Below are 18,034 nucleotides of genomic sequence, written 5' to 3'. Positions count from 1 at the left end.
ATCATAAGCTGATGATTCGATTCGGTTTCGATTTTCACACACTGATCCAAACCGAACCAACTTAGTAGTTAGTTCCTACTTAGTTCTTACTTAATTAAGTTGTCTTTATCCTAGTTACAACCTACTTAACCAATTTGTCTCTCAAACTCTGCTCCCTCTACAACTGGATACATGGATGGACCATAAAATATTAAGGAAATGCTGGTTTCATTTGGGAATGTAGAGACAGAAATGAACACTTGAACAGCAACTAAGTCACCACAAAATAGAGCCAAAACCGGCACAAACTGATCAGGTCGATTTTGCTTAACACAGGGTCGTTTTCGGTTTCAATTTTAGGTAATTCGACCAGGTCAGATCGATTGGAAAAACATGAGTAAACTGACCCAACCCAACCCGTAAACAGCCCTAAGCAATCTTTCCCTATTTTCACGAGTTAAATACTTAAATTTTCCATATAATTTAGCAAATAGGAAAGAAGTTATTTTATTGTTTGCAAAATTATTTAAAGTAACTTTAGCTTTTCCGACAATGGATAATAGGCACCCCTTACCAATCACGTCACACCTTTGCATTAGAGATAAAAAAAAAATAGGGTAAATTTTTTAAATTAGATTTAGTTAATTAACTAATGCTATATTCAGAACTGGAAGGTGTCGACTTCTGTTATGCTAGATTCAGAACTGGAGGCTTTGCGGGTAGTGGAGAGAAATTCAGTCCGAATTGGAGGAAGAACCTTGTCCTTTGTTCCAACTTGCAATGGTCTCCAAACGAATTGGGTTCTCTCGTCATCGCATGTCAAAACAATAACATCTTCAAAACCCATTAGTTTTCTTGATGCCATCTCTGGTTGCATATTTGGAACATGCATCGTAGATATGAGATATGAGTTGAGAAAACCAAAAATAAATTTAGCCAACACCAGTGATAATACCATGAGAATCGTGTACATAGAGAACCTGCATCGGCCTAGCATTCTCGGGGGTGCAGAGGAGGTCGCTCCTGTTGTTCAAGCATAGCCGAGCTAGATTCATCCGCTCGCAAACTTCCTACTACACATGACCCTCTCTGTAGACCGCAATGCCGCCAAAAGGGTAGAGCGTCAAGCAGCCAAATACGTCATAATAGACAAACGGTTGTACCAAAGATCTTACACGCTCCCCTACCTATGCTACTTGCGACCGTCCGAAGCCGAGTTCGTGCTCCGCGACACTCATGAGGGCCTGTGTGGCGGACACTTGGGGAGCAGGGCTCTCGCCCAAAAAGCGCTACGACAAGGGTACTACTGACCAACAATGAAAGCAGATGTGATCGAGCTCATCAGAAAGTGTGACAAGTGCCAGAAGCATGCCAATATCCACCATCAACCTACCACCGAACTGAAGTATCTCACCAGCCTGTGGCCTTTCGCACAGTGGGGGATCGATATACTAGGATCGTTTCCACCAGTAACAGGCCAGAGGAGGTTCTTGGTAGTAACAGTTGATTATTTCACCAAGTGGGTAGAAGTCGAACATCTCATAACAATCACAGCTCAGAACGTATAGAACTTCTTTTGGAAAAATATAGTGTGTCGCTTCGAGCTACATCGAGTACTGATCTCTGACAATGGTAAGCAGTTCGAGGACATTAAATTCCAGAACTAGTGCCAAAACATGGGAATTCGACAGAACTTTACCTCAGTCGCACACCCTCAAGCAAACGGCCAAGCGGAAGTCACGAATAAAGCTATCCTCCGCGGACTGAAGGCACGCCTTGACTGAGCTAAAGGACTATGGGTAGACGAGCTTCCCAGTGTTCTATGGGCTTATCGAACCACAATGAAGATCGCTACAGGTGAGACCCCCTTCAACATCACCTACGATACTGAAATAGTCATCCCATTCGAGATCGAGGTTCCCTCGCTACGACTAGAAGCATATAATGACAAGGCAAATGAAGATGAGCTACACACCAACCTCGACCTGCTTGACGAAGTACAGGACCTCGCATATATTAGGACCGCAGCTTACCAGCAGAGAGTAGCTCGGTACTATAACGCCAGGGTCAAGAAGCGGAACCTCCGCATCGATGACCTAATTCTTCGTAAAGTTATGGTGCCTGAGCCTAGTGTTGGTAAACTTGGGCCAAAATGGGAAGGACCCTACCGAGTAAACCGAGTGCTCGAGGAAGGAGCATACGAGCTCGAAACCCTAGAAGGGCCAAAATGCCGAGCTAACAACAACCTCGATGCGATAAGACCCAGTTGCATCTAAAGCATGGGTGAACTCCAAGAGTAGACCACGAGTCACTCCCAAAGCATAAGGGCCAAAATGCCGATCTAACGAAGACCTCGGCGCGATAAGACCTTGTCACCTCTATGGCATGGGCGAACCCCAAGAGTGGACTATAAGTCACTCCCTCAGCCTAAGGGTTAAAACGCCGAGCTAACTAAGACCTAGACATTGTGTAAGACCTAATCGTTTCATCGGCAAAGGCTAAGTATTAATACCGAAGGCATAAGCAGCTCGGGCATAAACCCTATGAAGCGTAGCTCACCTCGGTATATTAGTTAAACCCGATAAGGAACAACCTATCTCAACTTAACCCAAGTGCATACAGCTCAGGCTTACTACGATAACCACCTCGAGGTATACCATAAAACTACCGCAAGTATGGAGGAACAACTCGGGGTAACAACTACCAAAAGATCCCACTTCCTGTATGTAGCTCTAACAGCTCGAGTAAAGTTGCTTTGGCAAAAGGTAAAGAGCACACAACACTTAACAAGAAGAAACAAAAACTGCTAATACTTATAAATAAAAAACTGGGTCTAACAGCCCGGGAGAGGTTCATCAAAAAACAAATAAAAAATAGGGCATAACAACCTGAGAGAGTTCATCAAAAGAAGAAATATTTAAAACCGGGTCCAAACACTCAGGAACAACCACTTCAGAATACATCCGAGAAGAAAGAAAAATAAGAGCAACCAGCCTCAAGGATCCGCCACCTCCACGTCCTTGTCGTTCTCTGGAGAGTCAGGCTCCCCCTCCTCCGCCAAGTCTGTCGTCTCTGGATCTAGACCCTTCATTGCTATGCCCTCAAGATTGAGCCCAGAGAACTTCTTCCATACCAACCAGCAGTAGAGTTTAAATCCAAAGTGGTAGAAGCTCGAGTCGCACTCCACCAGGAGGTCGTGGTACTATTGGGAGTCCGTGAAGTCCCACACTGCCTTAGCTCACCTAGCCTCCACCATGGCGTCGAAGTTTCGAGTCCGATCCTGGAGCGTGGACTCCAAGTTCTGGACCTGCTAACGAAGGAGCTCCCTCTCTGCTATCACCCTCGACTCCTCCTCCCGGTAGCGAGCACTCTCCTCAGACAGTCGGGCGATCTGTGCTTCCTGGTCCTGAATGAGCAGCTCCTGGGCCTCGCTCCCCTTGCGAGCTTGAAGGACTTCACCTCGGGCCCGGTCAAGCTCGCCCTAGAGCTTTTACATGGATGACCTCTGAGCAAGAGCGTCTCTGGAGTGAATGTTGGTTTGGAGGGCCATGGCATGAATGGCAGAGTTCACCTGCCAGCAAAAGGCCGAGGTCAAAAAAGAAAAAAAGAAGGAGAAGAAGGGAAAAGAAGGAAAAAGCAGCCACTTACCACCATGCAGTGAGCAGATGCTAGCCTGGCGAGCTACTTGGGGTCCATCCCTCCTCAGCTGGCGACCTCCTTGTGGGTGACCGCCTTCCGGTTCCTTCGCGAAGCCACGGTGAAGTCGGTGATGCTCTCCCACTCTTCGGTAGGGAACTGCGGGAAGGCGAAGGGGTGGGACTACTCAGACGGAAGGAATTGCCCTTGCACCATGACCTCGTGTTCTTTTGTGCCACCTTCCGTGGTTATTCCCTTGAACGGGACTGGTGGGACCTCTGACGGTGGTGAAACGAAGGCTGGATCAGTAGCCTCGAACTCAACACTCCCGAAAGTGGAAGCTTGGTCAGGGCGGGACCTCTTCGCCCTGCGCTTTTGGTTGCTTGACAGAAGGCGGCGCACATCTATACTAGACATGTTGGCTGCCAAAAATCACAAGGCATTAGTCTAGAAAAAAAATCACAAGGCATTGTGCGACCTAAAAGGAAACCTACCGGGGCTCAGGCCGGCCTGCGCGAGCTTGTCCTTGGTCAAGTAGTCCGACCAATGGAAGCCAACAGCTGCCCAGGATTGCAACGTTTCCCAAACTTTGGGATTCAAGTCAACACCCGAATCCTGGATGGCAGCCCTCCAGTGGGTTGGGAAGGACCACCCTTCGGAGTTGCAAACTACAAAATAGTCCCGCTTCCAGGCTGGGATCCTATTCGACAACTCGTGCAGGAGCTTGAAGCCGGGACGGGGAGAAAAATAATAGGAACGCCTTTCTGGAGGCGCTCCGGGGGAAGCATTATTGATAGAAATGATGGTGGAGAAGATGTCGAGGTCAAGAGGAAGACATTATTCATAAAATAAAGAAATCATCCCAACTACATTTTCGGATATAGTTGGGGTGAAGCTGGTCTATGGTAACGTTAAAATGGTTTAAAGCCTCCACTATCAAATGATGCAGAAGAAGACGAAGGCCAGCGATGAGCTGTTTCTGGAAGATCACGATCTCATCGTGACCATGTTCCCAAGGATAGTCACCGGATGGTAGATTGTAGATGAGGTTTCTGGGAAGGTTGAACTGAAGAACCAAGGTCCTGAATCTCTCCATCGACATGGAGGAAGGACCAAAGCTGTCCGACTCCTTACCCCAGGAGGTGGAAGCCATTTTGTCGGAGGCCTCCCAAGCCTCTGGAGCCTGCCCCCAAGCTCTCCCCGAGCTCGAAGGGGTGTCATCTTGGTTACTGCCCTGGGGAAAGACATTGTACGGGCACCCTGACATTGCTGACAAAGCGATAAGACTCACCAGGAAAAAGTTGAACCGAAAAAGACGGTGTGAACAGGAGAAGAGTTCGAGCAGCTAGGTGAAAGCGCGACCTCAGAATCCAAAGGCAAGGCAAGTTGGTGTAAAGGAAATGAGGCCTGGGGCCCTCTTATTTATAGCCACTATGCCCACAAACTGACGACTCAGATTAAGGCAAATATGACGGTTCGCAGTCAAGCTGATCGCACATCTTCTGAAACCGAAATGTGACTAGCTACATGTCTTCCATGATTAAGGTAATGCTGGCTGCATGACTTCCGGAGGTGAGAGCCATTTTGGCGTGCTTTTTAGCATTCGAAAAGTCTAGAAATCACCTGACATCCGCGTGTGCATTTAATGCGATCAATCAATCAAGTTTAAATTTCGGTTCAAATCCACTTGTCACACTCCATGAATTCCTCGCGCTAAGGTAGAATCCTTAGCCCAAAGAGTGGGAGGCAATTGATGGAGGGTGCTTTGACCCGACCTTCTAATAAAGTGACACGTGGACGTGATTCAACGTAAGCAATAGCTCAGCATGACAGCTTGGCTACGACTGAGTAACGAGCTCACTAAGGTCCTCGCAAGACAACTCGCTACATTACAACTCGCCACGAAATGAGCTCACCACAGCGCGAGCTCATGGACCCCAGTTTGTGGAAAGGGAATACTCTAAGTCAAGTTTATCCCAGCTCGCGATATGAGAGAATTAGGTCGCTCCAATACTTAGGCAAGAAGACTGCCCCAAAGGCAACCTCAGGCGGAATTATCTCGGGATACATCCAGGAGCTTGCTATGGGATAACTCGCTACAAAGCAGTTCGCTGTTAAGCAACGCGGCGTTCTTAGGAAGCTTCTTATCTGACGAGACCATACCCGTCAGACTGCATCACGTGTCTTGACTGACGGCGTAGTCCCTGCCAGCCCAACAAACTGCACCCACGTCTCTCGAGAGGTGGTGGCGCGTCTGTCCTTTTCGGGATGTGTCTCTCATCCGATTGGGCAGTACTCTGCAACAGTTACCTGCGCAGCCCTGGCAAATAACGGCTGTGAAAGAGGGCCAGTGATGGTTACGCCCGATTTAACAAGAACATCTGCATTTAAAGGCCCCAAGGTCGAAGGGGCGAAGGTACCTTGAATTTTACTGATCTAGTGTTATCTGCACTCTTAGCTCTCTTTGCATCCCTTCTAGCTCTCCCAAGTATTCTAACTTAAGCATCGGAGTATTCCAATCGGGCGAGCTCCCCAGGAATCCTTCACCTTCCTCTTCTCAGGTACCGTCCGTCGCCAGCTAGGAGCCAAGTGTCCGCCAGTTAGGAGCCAAGTGTCCGCCAGTTAGGAGTGTCCGGATTGTGCTGCATCAGTTATTACAAGGGTAATATGGGGATTAAAAAATATTGCAACAACGTTTTTGAACGAAAAGCTAACGGAAGGAGGTCTTTGTCTCATGGTCATAGTGCAAGGGGTCTTTCTCACAAAATAAAGTATAAGGAGGTCTTTGTCACATACCCTATAATGCATAGGGGGTCTTTATAAACTTACCCTTTTTTAATACCTGTCTTTTGAAATACCGTCAACCTATCCTTAAAAACGATTGAGGCAACTTTTAATAATTGTCATAATATTTAGAAAGTACTCAACTAAGGTGCTTCCTATATTGTGTCTAGTGGATCCGGTCCTGTTTGTTATATGTTTATTGCATAAGAAATTGACGTTTGATCAATATGATGTATTAGTAATTTACTCGTGATTCACAATTATTCCCTTTTTTGTAACGTAGATTAAGACATAGTTTATAATCGAAGAATATAGAGATAAATTCCCTTTAATTTGTTATTCCCTCTATGGGATATACTAGCTAGTGGGAGACTGTAGATGGACTTGTATATATAGTTGTTAGCAGAGAGAGACAATATCAACTTGTCTAACACAACCGATGAAGTTGGAGCTTTTCAACAATTGGCATTGGCTCATTTGATTTACATATAATACTTGAATTGTGAAATAGGTTTTGCACGACAAGACATTTTATGAAGGCATTCAGATGACACTATGAACCACTACAAGACAACTGGTTGAGAAGGGCTCAAAAGCTTCAAAATTGTTTGGTGGCCCATCTATCGTCTGCTCCTAAGGCTTACTTTGGGAAGAATATATTACTAAGATTGTATACTTTACATATTTGTATTTATACTTCTTTCAAATAAAGGGTTAATTTAAAAAGAATATAAATATAAATACATATAAAATAATAGAAAATACAAAATTTTGCACTCTACATATTTCTGAGCTTTATTAGGCAAATGTTAAACCAAACCGTATCTGTCAAGTGGCAAAATAAAGCTATTCCTAATTTGTGCTATCTGAACAAATTAATATGGCTAATAATAACACAAGGTGGTGGGCTGGTGGCGCATAATAGAGGTGACATAGACGACCAGTCACAGGCTCAGCGGTGTGGGATTCTGGGGTTCACCCCACCCATCTCAATCTCATACATATATATCAGCCGAAACAGGGTAAGAGTTTGTGGGGCCTAATTGAATTCGTAATTTAACATTAAATATATAGAATTTATCTGACCAGTCACCAGTGCATGCATTTTGTTTTATAGTATGGCAGATTGCATGTGCAGCCAAGTGCCGACGAAAAATCAAACTTGATGCAATTTGGGATTGGGAATATGCCATTTCAGATGGAAGTAGTGATTTTGGTTAAAAGCGCCCCCAGTTGTCATTTTGATGGCCTTATTGTTGGATTAAGCATATTAATTTGTGAGGTTGAGCATTGCCAACAATAGAGAGGTTTGGTTTCAATATTCTACGTCTAAGTTGCTTAGACACTACAGCAAGCAACTGCTTAAGAGTTAGGAGTAATGAGAAGCAGTGCAACACAGAATGTTCCTTGACATATAATGTATTATACATACATCTCTCTATCTCTTTTTATGGGCGAGGACTCGGAGGTTTGGGTATCAACTATCAATCACCTTAATTTTATATTTGATTTATGTATCACACTAGAAATCTCAGGCACTTGAAGAATACTGTGCAGCCCAGTCCTGCCCAATGCACTCGTGCAGAACAGAAGATGAGATACCTTCTGCAGCTATGTTCGTGGGTCAGGCTGGGCCAACAACATTAATTCTTCTACCTCCTTCTTCTTCTTCTTTATTTTAGATCAGTGTTCTCTTAATTAGTTAATTCGGCACAACACCTCTATGCAGTAATGGAATTAAAAAAGAAGGAAGAAGGTAAAGGGAACATGCCATGAGATTTATGTGCAATATAATACAAGTGTGTGTGTTGGTTGGTGTCAGAAGAAGTTATGATTCCTGGTTTATCTTATCTTACAAGACTCTATTTCATTTTTTGGGGGCATCCCTTACAGCAACAGTCCCGCCCTCATATAATTGTCACCCTTATCCTTTTATTATTCAGTTCCAACCACCTTCTTCTTTTTTCTCTCTCTCTACACGTGAATTGTATTCATCCTGTTTATTTCTATACCAAATGTTCCCAAAGAGAGAGAGAGAAATCGAGAATTTAAGATTTCAATTACCAGACCAAACAAATACCAAGTCATTATCGCTCAGCAGCGTGAGAATGAGTCAAAATTGGAGGGGGAAGAAAATCCCACCGACTCCCCCGCCTTCCTCAGTTCCTCCTCCAGATTCCTTAGGTTTGTGTCCACATCATGGTTTTTAAAATCAATCAAAGACTGAATCGATCAAAAAAAAATTAAAAATAAAAAAATAGTCCAAACCATTCAAACATTAACCATCCGATTCAGCGATTCACTGATCAAAATCAATGGCTTTTTAAAAAAAAAAAAAAATCCGATTTTTAGGGAAAATGGGTTCCCGGTTTTTCGGTCCGGTCCGGTTTTCAAAACCATGGGCCACATAGACTCAAATTGATTTGTTCAATAAGGTTTGTTGAACGGATGGTCTCATTTGACTTGCTGTTAAAAAAAAAAAAACACCCTTTTGCTGTTAAATATTCGACGGTGGGTTACGTACCTGGCGCTTTTGTTTTACGTGTGTACGTTTGTACGACTGGGAGCCGATAAACCTTATCTACAGAAACTACAGTCTACAGTACAAACAGGCGATAAATAATCACTGCTCTATCCGTATGTGGAGCCCAATGGAACCCTGGGCCGGCTAAGTTTTGAGGCACGTCACTTAATAGTTACAATCTCAATCATCCTCATCATCCAGAATGGGCTTGAATTGCTTTCATAGCTAAAAAGCACGGAGCGAGCTTTTAGCCCGAGTGCCAGACCTGATTTACTTACTAAGATTTGAATTGAACTCAAATCTTGCAATCTGGCCAAACCCAAAATTCAGAGGAAATAGAAATCTCACAACTTGCTTATTTACACAATGAAATTCATAGACATTTCAGGTAGAGTCTATGTTTGAAAGCCCCTCTCGTGCAGTTGAAAAAGAAAAGCAGAAGCATCTCTTTTGCTTGTTGAAAATTTCCTTTTTATTTATTTTTTGTGTACTTCCCATCAGCCCAACCTAACCTGTTCACTTCGGATGTGTACTGGTTCTAGGTCCTTTGTCCGTACCTTAATCTTCGTTGTTTTCTCTTTCTAATAATAATAATGCTGTAAATAAATTATATAACCAAGACAAGAGCATAAAAATATGTGAACAAGAACGCGTGTGATCTACTTTGTTATGTTCATCACTATTTATTTGATTTTTTTTTGTAATTAAAATTTGAATAATAGTATAAAATACGAAGGGACACCGAAACCACAATCTTAGCTAAATGAACAATTTTATTAATATATGTCGATCGATAGGTACCACACAAAATATTTAATTATTTGCAGCAAGAAAACAAAACAAAAAAAAAAAAGAATAGAGAGAGCAAAGGCGCCCCACCCATCACGCACGACATGTCCCCTTGACAATGGCCCATGAGGTCCTATTTGATATATGTTTATTGCTCGAGAGATCCTTATGTTGCAGCTTCTTGTTCATGGGGGGATGCTTCCTCCCACTTTCTTCTTCATGGGCTCTAGGCCCATTTCTTTCAGCCTCATTATTAAACAAATATTAAGTACGGTGATTAACGGAGAAGTTAAATAAAGATTTATGTTTGACTTCCTTGATCAGTAACTTAAGAGTCGGTGCTGTAAGAATAAGATCGTGCTGGTTGCTGTAGTGGTACCCCAACTTGCGTCGGTTCACGGGGGAGTTGAGCTTATTATTCTTTCTCTCTCTAGGGTTCTAAGTCAATGTATACTAGACCATAAAATTATTGAATTGAACGGTTGAACCCTTAAGAGTTAGAGAGAGATATAAATATAAACTTAAAGTGCAAATTAAGGGCGTCAAAACCACCCGTTTTATCTGAATTCTCAAGCAAAAAAAAAAAATACCACCCGTTTATGGGTTCGATTTTTTTGGCGATGTTTCCGGGTCAAACATAAAAGGAACAATAAATGGGGAAAAAAAGAAAAAACAAGGAAGATGATATATAATATTTTTTAATATTGGCGATAATCACCGGTCTTTTCCTTCATCATTCGCATCAAAGATCATTGAATGAATTCTTCCAGCCTTGGATTAGAACTAATGACCTTTCCTGGTGACATGATCACATGATAGATCGATGATCTATAAGCTACAAGACAATCAAGACATGATTGGGGGGGGGGGGCTCTATGTTGGGACCCACTACACAGTGGGACTTGACTCTTTGTCCTCGTATTATGGAATCACCATCCACAGTAAAACAAAGACAGGCAATAATAAACAACAGGAATAGCCGAATAGGGCCTTTGTCGTAGCTAACCAGGAACAAAACCTACCATCTGATACTCTACATCTAGTACCACAGAACCTTTTGTTTGTTTCCAGGCCGCTCCATCATCTACCACAAAACCATGTTTGTCAACCAGTAGAATCCATGAGATCAGATGGTAGTGGTCCCACGCCCCTTGATATCTATAACACGTCTACGGTATTCCCGACTACACGGCGTAATTATGGTTCATAAGATGACACTCATGTCCTCGTCTAACCTTAGCTCATCAGTCAGATCCAGATTACACTGGTTCCACGCTTAGAAATATAGCGTGAAATGTGAAGCACTAGATATCACCAGTTTGTAATTTAAAATGTTTTCCGTTTTTTTTTTGAGCGAAAATTAGAAGAGTAGAGAAAGTAGGAGCTTGTCTGAGCATTTCTTTGAGTGGGGTTGTTGTCCCCATGTTGAGTATCAGTTCTCCATGTGCACTTGAATGGTTTTTTTTTTATTTGTTTTTGTTGACAGGGACTCAATTCCTTCCATGGCTTTGTCCGCAGATCGAGAGAGGTTATGCATACACACAAAGAAGATTTAGTAAGCTCGACCCACTACCCATCAAATAAAACTCCAATCTGGGTTGGTAAGATTTAACGAAGATCTTCATTTTCTACTGATTGGTTCCCCTCTCCTCTCCTGTTCCATTTCAGGGTGATTTGCTCTATTCCCAATAAAAATTTATCTATATGGTTCTAATTTCTCGTCGGGTTTCGGATAGATTTTTGTATTTTTTATCGATGGGCTGTTGGGGTGATCTTTCTTAGATATGTGGATTTATATTCTTTGCCTCCTGAGCAAAAGCATCTGTTAGTTTGATCCCCGGGCTTAAATCTTTGAGACGAAATTGCGTTGGGAAGCCCAGCCGTGAGAGTAGAACGGAGCATTGTCTCTCATAGTTCTCCGTTTCATGTCAGGCTGTCAGCTTATCCAAGTAGAAAGGCCTTTCGGAGACTGTGTTTTTCATCTCTTTTTTACCATAAATGGGCGATGAGTACAGAGTTCCGTTGCTAGATAGATGGTAGATTCTTTCCTATATTAGAAAAATGGAATCTGGAAATGGGTTCTACTCAGTCGATGAGTTCCGTTTGGATGCCAAGTGGCTGATCGATCCGAGACATCTCTTTGTTGGGCCGAGGATTGGAGAAGGAGCTCATGCCAAAGTATTCGAAGGAAAGTAAGTCAGCAAGGTCTCTTTGTTCCGTTCCTTTCTGGGTGAATTTTGGTCTTTGGGTTTTGTGACTTAAGGTCTCTAACTGTTCGGTTTCTCATTTTGTTGTCTGGAAAACCATAATTCTGGTTTTATGGACAATTTCTACTTTTCATTAGAAGCACCTTTTTAGATTTGAAAGATCGTTATTTGTTCTTGCTCTTGAATTTCTACCAAGGATAGAAATGTTCAGATTCATAACACCCAATGGGATTTTAATTTCCTTTCCTTTTTTTTTTGCTGCCTATTCAGAATTTGGTGTCCTGAACAATTCTGGTTCGGATACTGAATCTGCCCATATTGCTATTTATTATTATCATTTTGAAAAGTTAAGACTCGCCTTTATTTTGAAACTCTTCAAATTTAGCCTTGTGATCTTCTAATTCCATCAATATCGTTGCAACCGAACAACAACATTCATTAATAAATCCTATTCAACCTACAGAAACCTGCAATTGAGTTCCCAAAGTAAATATGTATGGATTGTTTGAAGAATTGTTTTCTAGTTATCTTACTGATCAGTCTACTGGGTTTTCCTTAGATATAAAAACCAGAATGTTGCTGTTAAAATTGTTCATAGAGGAGAAACCCCAGAAGAGATTGCTAAGAGAGAGGCGAGATTCGCAAGAGAAGTTGCAATGCTGTCTAGAGTTCAACACAAAAATTTAGTAAAGGTGGTATTAGAATCTCATTGATGTTAATGAGGGTTAGGAATATCCTGAGTTTCATCTCATGGATGTTAACCAACTATTCTCGTTATGTATTGACAGTTTATCGGGGCATGCAAGGAACCTGTCATGGTAGTGGTAACGGAGCTTTTGTTGGGTGGTTCATTACGAAAATACTTGCTGAACATGCGGCCTAGGTGTTTGGACATGCGTGTTGCCATTGGTTTTGCACTTGATATCGCTCGAGCAATGGAGTGTTTGCACTCACATGGGATCATCCACCGGGATTTAAAACCTGGTAATCCTATCATCTTCTTTTACCATTCATCATCATCATCTAAATCTTGTCCCAATTATATGGGCTTGGCTACATGAATCCGCTTTCACCATTATGTTCTGTTCAGTGCCATATCCATTGTTGAATTGAGTGCTTAAATCATTTCTTTCTATTTTAACTCATGTCCTTTTCCGTCTACCCCCTAGCTCTCTCCACACTATATTTGGAAGCAATCAGGCTCCTCCACCAATTATTACTCTCCTCCCCAAATCTCCACATCCATTTAACAAGCAAGGCAAGATTGGAGTCATTGAGTTTTTTTTGATTCCTAAACCCCCATTTATCATCTATTTGGGTGCATATGCCCTCAACTAATTTTTTTTGGTGTGTGTGTGTGTGTGTAAAGCTCAAATATAAGGGATAGGAACTTGGTAGTTCTCTACGTTTCTGGACCTATATTGCTTTCATTAGTTGGGGATGTTTTATGGTTTTCCTGGACCTGGATTGCCATAGTTTTGCATCTATGTTTGCAAATGATCTCAAACCTATTTGCAACAAGAAAGAAAATAGTACGAGTGTAATTGTATTCATTACTATATAGATGGAGAACTGTTGTAAGGTGTGTACTTACACTCTACAAAGATAATTGGTTGGTATTATAATTGCTGGATCTTCTGCAAAGAATGTAAATGCCGATTTCATATATCCAGATCTCAATTAATTAATCTTCATGAACATATTTCTCAGAGTATTTAGGTTGTATTGATTTATTCAGTGTAACTTTTTTATTTAAGATGTTACCTGTTTTATTGCTCAAATACAGATTTTTAGTTAACCTTCTGAAACTTTTGACCAGAACTACTCTTCTTTGCTTGACCAATTATTGTCCTTTGTAGCCAATGTAGAAAGTTATCTGGTAAGGATTGTTAAGTTAGCACATTTGTTGCACAAGATGGGGATAATTTCAATGTAAAAGAGAAATAGGTTGTGTACATCAGAAATGTGTTTAAATTCATATAGTTCAGTGTATAAAGTGGCCGTAATGCCCTTGTTCCAATAGTCATATCTCCAATTTGGGCAGCTTTTGTATTGCCTTAAGTTCCTGTAGGGGTGCTCAGAATGGATAGATGAACATTCAAAATTGAAATTGCATTCTCAACTTGTTACACCGTGGAGCTTCATAAGAAATATATTTGTGGGGAAACTTGCTCCAATGAATTTCCATATGGTCTCCTTTCTTCCTATTTTAATCACTGATAATGCATAGTCATAGCACTAATGGCTTATGGTTCCACCCAAAAGTAGTATTCAATTCTCCAATTCATTGAGCTCAAGATAAATTCCTCCATAAGACCACAACTTTTAGTTTCTTGATTTATGACTGTTTATGTAACTTATTGCTTTTAAATTTATGTTAGCATTGCTTGTCACAGGGGTAGGGATGCAAATTGGGTTACCCAGTAATAAGCTTTAGGTCCATTCAAAATTTAAAAAATGCTATACACAAGAGGCAATGCTGCTCCCTTTACCAATGGTGCTAGTGCTGAGGCTAAGCCCTAAGGACAGCTTGAATAAAGTGAATACTAGATCCTTAATTTACTTATATTTATAAAAATATTCCCCACAAAAATGAGGAAAAGAGAAAGAAGGGAAATGAAAAGGAATTGAATGCATCCAATATTTATCTTTCATAGAATTGTATACTCCCATGATTATTTCACGTAAAAGATCTTTCTCTTCTTTTCCTATGATAGTTCATCTTTCTGAAGTGGAAGAGGTTATGTGGCTTAACTAATATATGGAATGATTTGCCAAGGCACATGATTGTTCATGAAGAATCTCTCCATAGGAAGCATACATACTTGAAAATATTTCAAGCATGTTTGTTTAAAGTGGATTGAATACTTGAAAATGTTCTTCCAATTTTGTTTTATGCAATAAAAGCCTCACAAGTGAATATAAGTTAAATCACAATTAATGGCATTGCAAAAATTCCAAACATATAAAATTTCACATCACCAAGGTTTAATACATCATATGATACAAATCATGTCCTCTAGTCGTGTCAGACTCATTCAAATCTAAGGTGAATTAGGGACACAGTAGGATGCAGGACAAGAAGTAGTGCTCATCCAACTCATACCTAGCATTGCATTGGCTGAATTGCATTTTTAATTGTTTATTCTTTCTTCTGTGCTCAATGGTTTATCAACTAAATTTGCTTCACACACCATGGTGTGTGAAGGACCTGGATACCTAGTGACAATACACATACATACAAACACTTTCAACCAAAGTTTATATCTAGGTAAAATATTGGACTTGTTCCTGCACGATGGTACACTTAATTAGGAAATGATAAAAAGTGGTATCTGCTTCAGGTTTTGCATAGGTTGAGTCATGATTTATATTTTGTTCAAGTTGATTGGGGTTTACCATACATGCAAGAGCAAATTGCATTTGACTTGCTTATGTTATATAGGAACAATATCAGTATGGCTTTGGATGAGTTGGTGTCTAAGATTCTTATGACCAAAATGTGCATCTTATCACAGCTCTCAGTACTTCATATGCAGGCCCTTTCTTTAACTAAGAAAATCAAGATGTGGTAGTCGGTTTATTTCCTTCTGTGCCATGTGGGTTTCTCTTTATTACATTCAGAAAAAGAACAATAATAGTACATACAGTGAACCTTCTTGTTCATCAGTTTTTGAATGCTGAAACTTTAGGTACCTAAATTTATTAATCATCTTTATTTTTCTTCCAAATATCCTGAAGACGATTTAACATTCAAGAACAAATAAAGACATGGACCAAGCATGGGTGCATTTTCCCCTTAATATACCCTACCAATTGTAGTTTGTTCATTATATAGAATACTTATATTAGTGTGTTTTTTTAATGCATTCTCAAAGATAAGTTGTGCTCTGGTATTCTGAAGGTAACAGGTCTCCCTCTGCAACAATGTCTCTTTTATCATTTTTACAATAATTTATCGCTGGTTAAGCATGCCAAATTAACACTTTGTTTTAGCTGGTTAGGTATCCTGATGTACATTTAATTCTTGTGAATGAGTATATGACATCATTATGTTTTTAAACTGGAATATTATGTACATTAAGATGTATCCTTTTATGTTATGACTTGATAATATGTTCTCATGGATTTTACATTATCCAGCCTTAGAAATGAAAATGAAATGCCAGCCATTAGGAGATAATGATGATCGGATTTTATCATTCCCCAGAAAACTTGATATTAACTGAAGACCACAAAACAGTAAAACTTGTGGACTTTGGTTTAGCAAGAGAGGAGTCAGTAACAGAGATGATGACCGCTGAAACAGGCACATACCGTTGGATGGCCCCAGAGGTATATATTATTTGAATCCTCTTTTGTGTGTGTATATTCTTTTTGAATGACCATTTTACAACATAAGTGACTGGCTTATTTGGTGTAGTTGTACAGTACAGTCACATTGAGGCATGGGGAAAAGAAGCATTACAACCACAAGGTTGATGCCTACAGCTTTGCAATTGTTTTATGGGAACTCTTACACAACCGATTGCCGTTCGAAGGCATGTCAAACCTACAGGCAGCCTATGCAGCTGCTTTTAAAGTACGTCTATTTCTATTCATTTGGTTATTTTATTTGAGACTGATACTCAGACAGACAAATAGCTGCATGAATCCTGAGAATACAATGCAGGAGTCTTGTCAAGAGGTCCACTAGGATATCCAAAATTGACTGATGGTAGGGTTGCCAATCAGTTTTAAAAAAACCCTTGATACATGTAGGGGTGATAGGGTCCCCTTCCACCCTTAAATGAAGAATCTTGGCTCTGCCCCATGCATTGTATGCACGTAATGTGGCTTTGTGCTATCCTCCAACATTTATTTGGCCTGAGTATTTCTGTGATTGATGATTCAGAGCATTGTTTTGCCTTTTCAGAATGTGAGGCCAAGTTTAGAAAACCTCCCTGACGATTTGGCTTTAATTCTAGCTTCATGCTGGAAGGAGGACCCAAATGCCAGGCCCAACTTCAGCCAAATTGTGCAGATGCTCCTACATTATCTATCAACCCTTTCACCACCAGAACGCATGATTCCATCTCCTATTTTTACTTCCAAAAATGAAGTTCTGCCTCCAGAATCCCCAGGTACAAGCTCATTGATGGCTGTGCGAGATGACTTGGGGGAGATCCCGAAAGCCAAGATGGAAGACAAACCAAGGAGTTTCTTCTTCTGTTTCAACCAGTGTTACTGATTACCAGATGGAAAAAACATGGGATTTAGTCTGCTAGGATCCCAAATTGCTGTTTGGGAGGTTTAGTGAACTGGGCTCCGATCCCACAAACACATGGATGAACAGTAAATGTTTAATTTCAAGTGTCATTACGTGGCTGAAGATGCTCCCTTGTATCTGGGTGGTGCTGTAAAATATACATGGTTATAAGATCCCAGTTAGCAATCGTTACATCAACTCCATTAATCCTGCCATGGCTCGTTAATTGTTACTGGAAATGTGGAAAGGTTAGTTTTAACTTTTAAGTCAAGTGCTATGCATGGGAGAGAGGTTGTTGGCCGTGTGGTTATAAGATCCCAGTTAGCAATCGTTACATCAACTCCATTAATCCTGCCATGGCTCGTTAATTGTTACTGGAAATGTGGAAAGGTTAGTTTTAACTTTTAAGTCAAGTGCTATGCATGGAAGAGAGGTTGTTGGCCGTGTTTGTTCCAGTTCCGTAGTCTGTAATTTGTATGTCCAACAACAAGGTAGGAGAAAGGTAGTTAAAATAGCCATCATCAAGATAAAGGCAGTACTGGTGGGCCAGGTTTTTGTTATTAATTTGACATTATTGTTAAAATCCGTATCACCTATATCAATTCCATGATTCTCAGCTCAGTTAAACTTAAATCCCAAGCATTTTGGGTTGGCTACATGAATTCTTTCCCGCCATGAAGCATACATTTTACTACAGTTGTTACTTGTTTCATTCACTTGGAAGATGGAATTGTGCAACTGAAAGACTCAAATGAGTCATTAGTAAAGAAAATGGCAGATGTAAGTCTCATTTGAAGAGTTCAAATCTGCTTTCCATAACGTCCCACAGCACATCCCTGCCATGTATTGAGACCATCTCCCGATGAT

General features: G+C 41.0%; 1 protein-coding gene across 4 annotated transcripts; it reads left to right on the top strand.

Annotated features, from left to right (window-relative positions):
- Window positions 1–10,735: 10,735 nt before the first annotated feature.
- LOC148853757 (serine/threonine-protein kinase STY13-like) lies at window positions 10,736–17,365 on the top strand. 4 transcript variants are annotated; one of them, XM_088985109.1, is made up of 8 exons: window positions 10,959–11,029; window positions 11,199–11,313; window positions 11,645–11,904; window positions 12,479–12,611; window positions 12,708–12,903; window positions 16,130–16,254; window positions 16,343–16,501; window positions 16,835–17,365. In XM_088985109.1, exons 3-8 carry the CDS (start codon window positions 11,774–11,776, stop codon window positions 17,147–17,149), a joined length of 1,059 nt encoding a protein of 352 aa, XP_088841235.1. In that variant the 5' UTR covers window positions 10,959–11,029; window positions 11,199–11,313; window positions 11,645–11,773; the 3' UTR covers window positions 17,150–17,365. The 4 variants fall into 4 exon arrangements, with proteins under 4 accessions (XP_088841233.1, XP_088841232.1, XP_088841235.1 ...); XM_088985107.1 differs by lacking the exon at window positions 10,959–11,029 and adding an exon at window positions 10,736–10,886 and having other exon boundaries at window positions 11,199–11,904; XM_088985106.1 differs by having other exon boundaries at window positions 10,903–11,029; window positions 11,199–11,904.
- Window positions 17,366–18,034: the final 669 nt, after the last annotated feature.

The sequence above is a fragment of the Nelumbo lutea genome, chromosome 4, assembly GCF_056320005.1.
Source record: "Nelumbo lutea isolate HS-2025 chromosome 4, American lotus-T2T, whole genome shotgun sequence".
Classification (NCBI taxonomy): domain Eukaryota; kingdom Viridiplantae; phylum Streptophyta; class Magnoliopsida; order Proteales; family Nelumbonaceae; genus Nelumbo; species Nelumbo lutea.
This window is presented reverse-complemented; position numbering and strand designations above follow the sequence as displayed.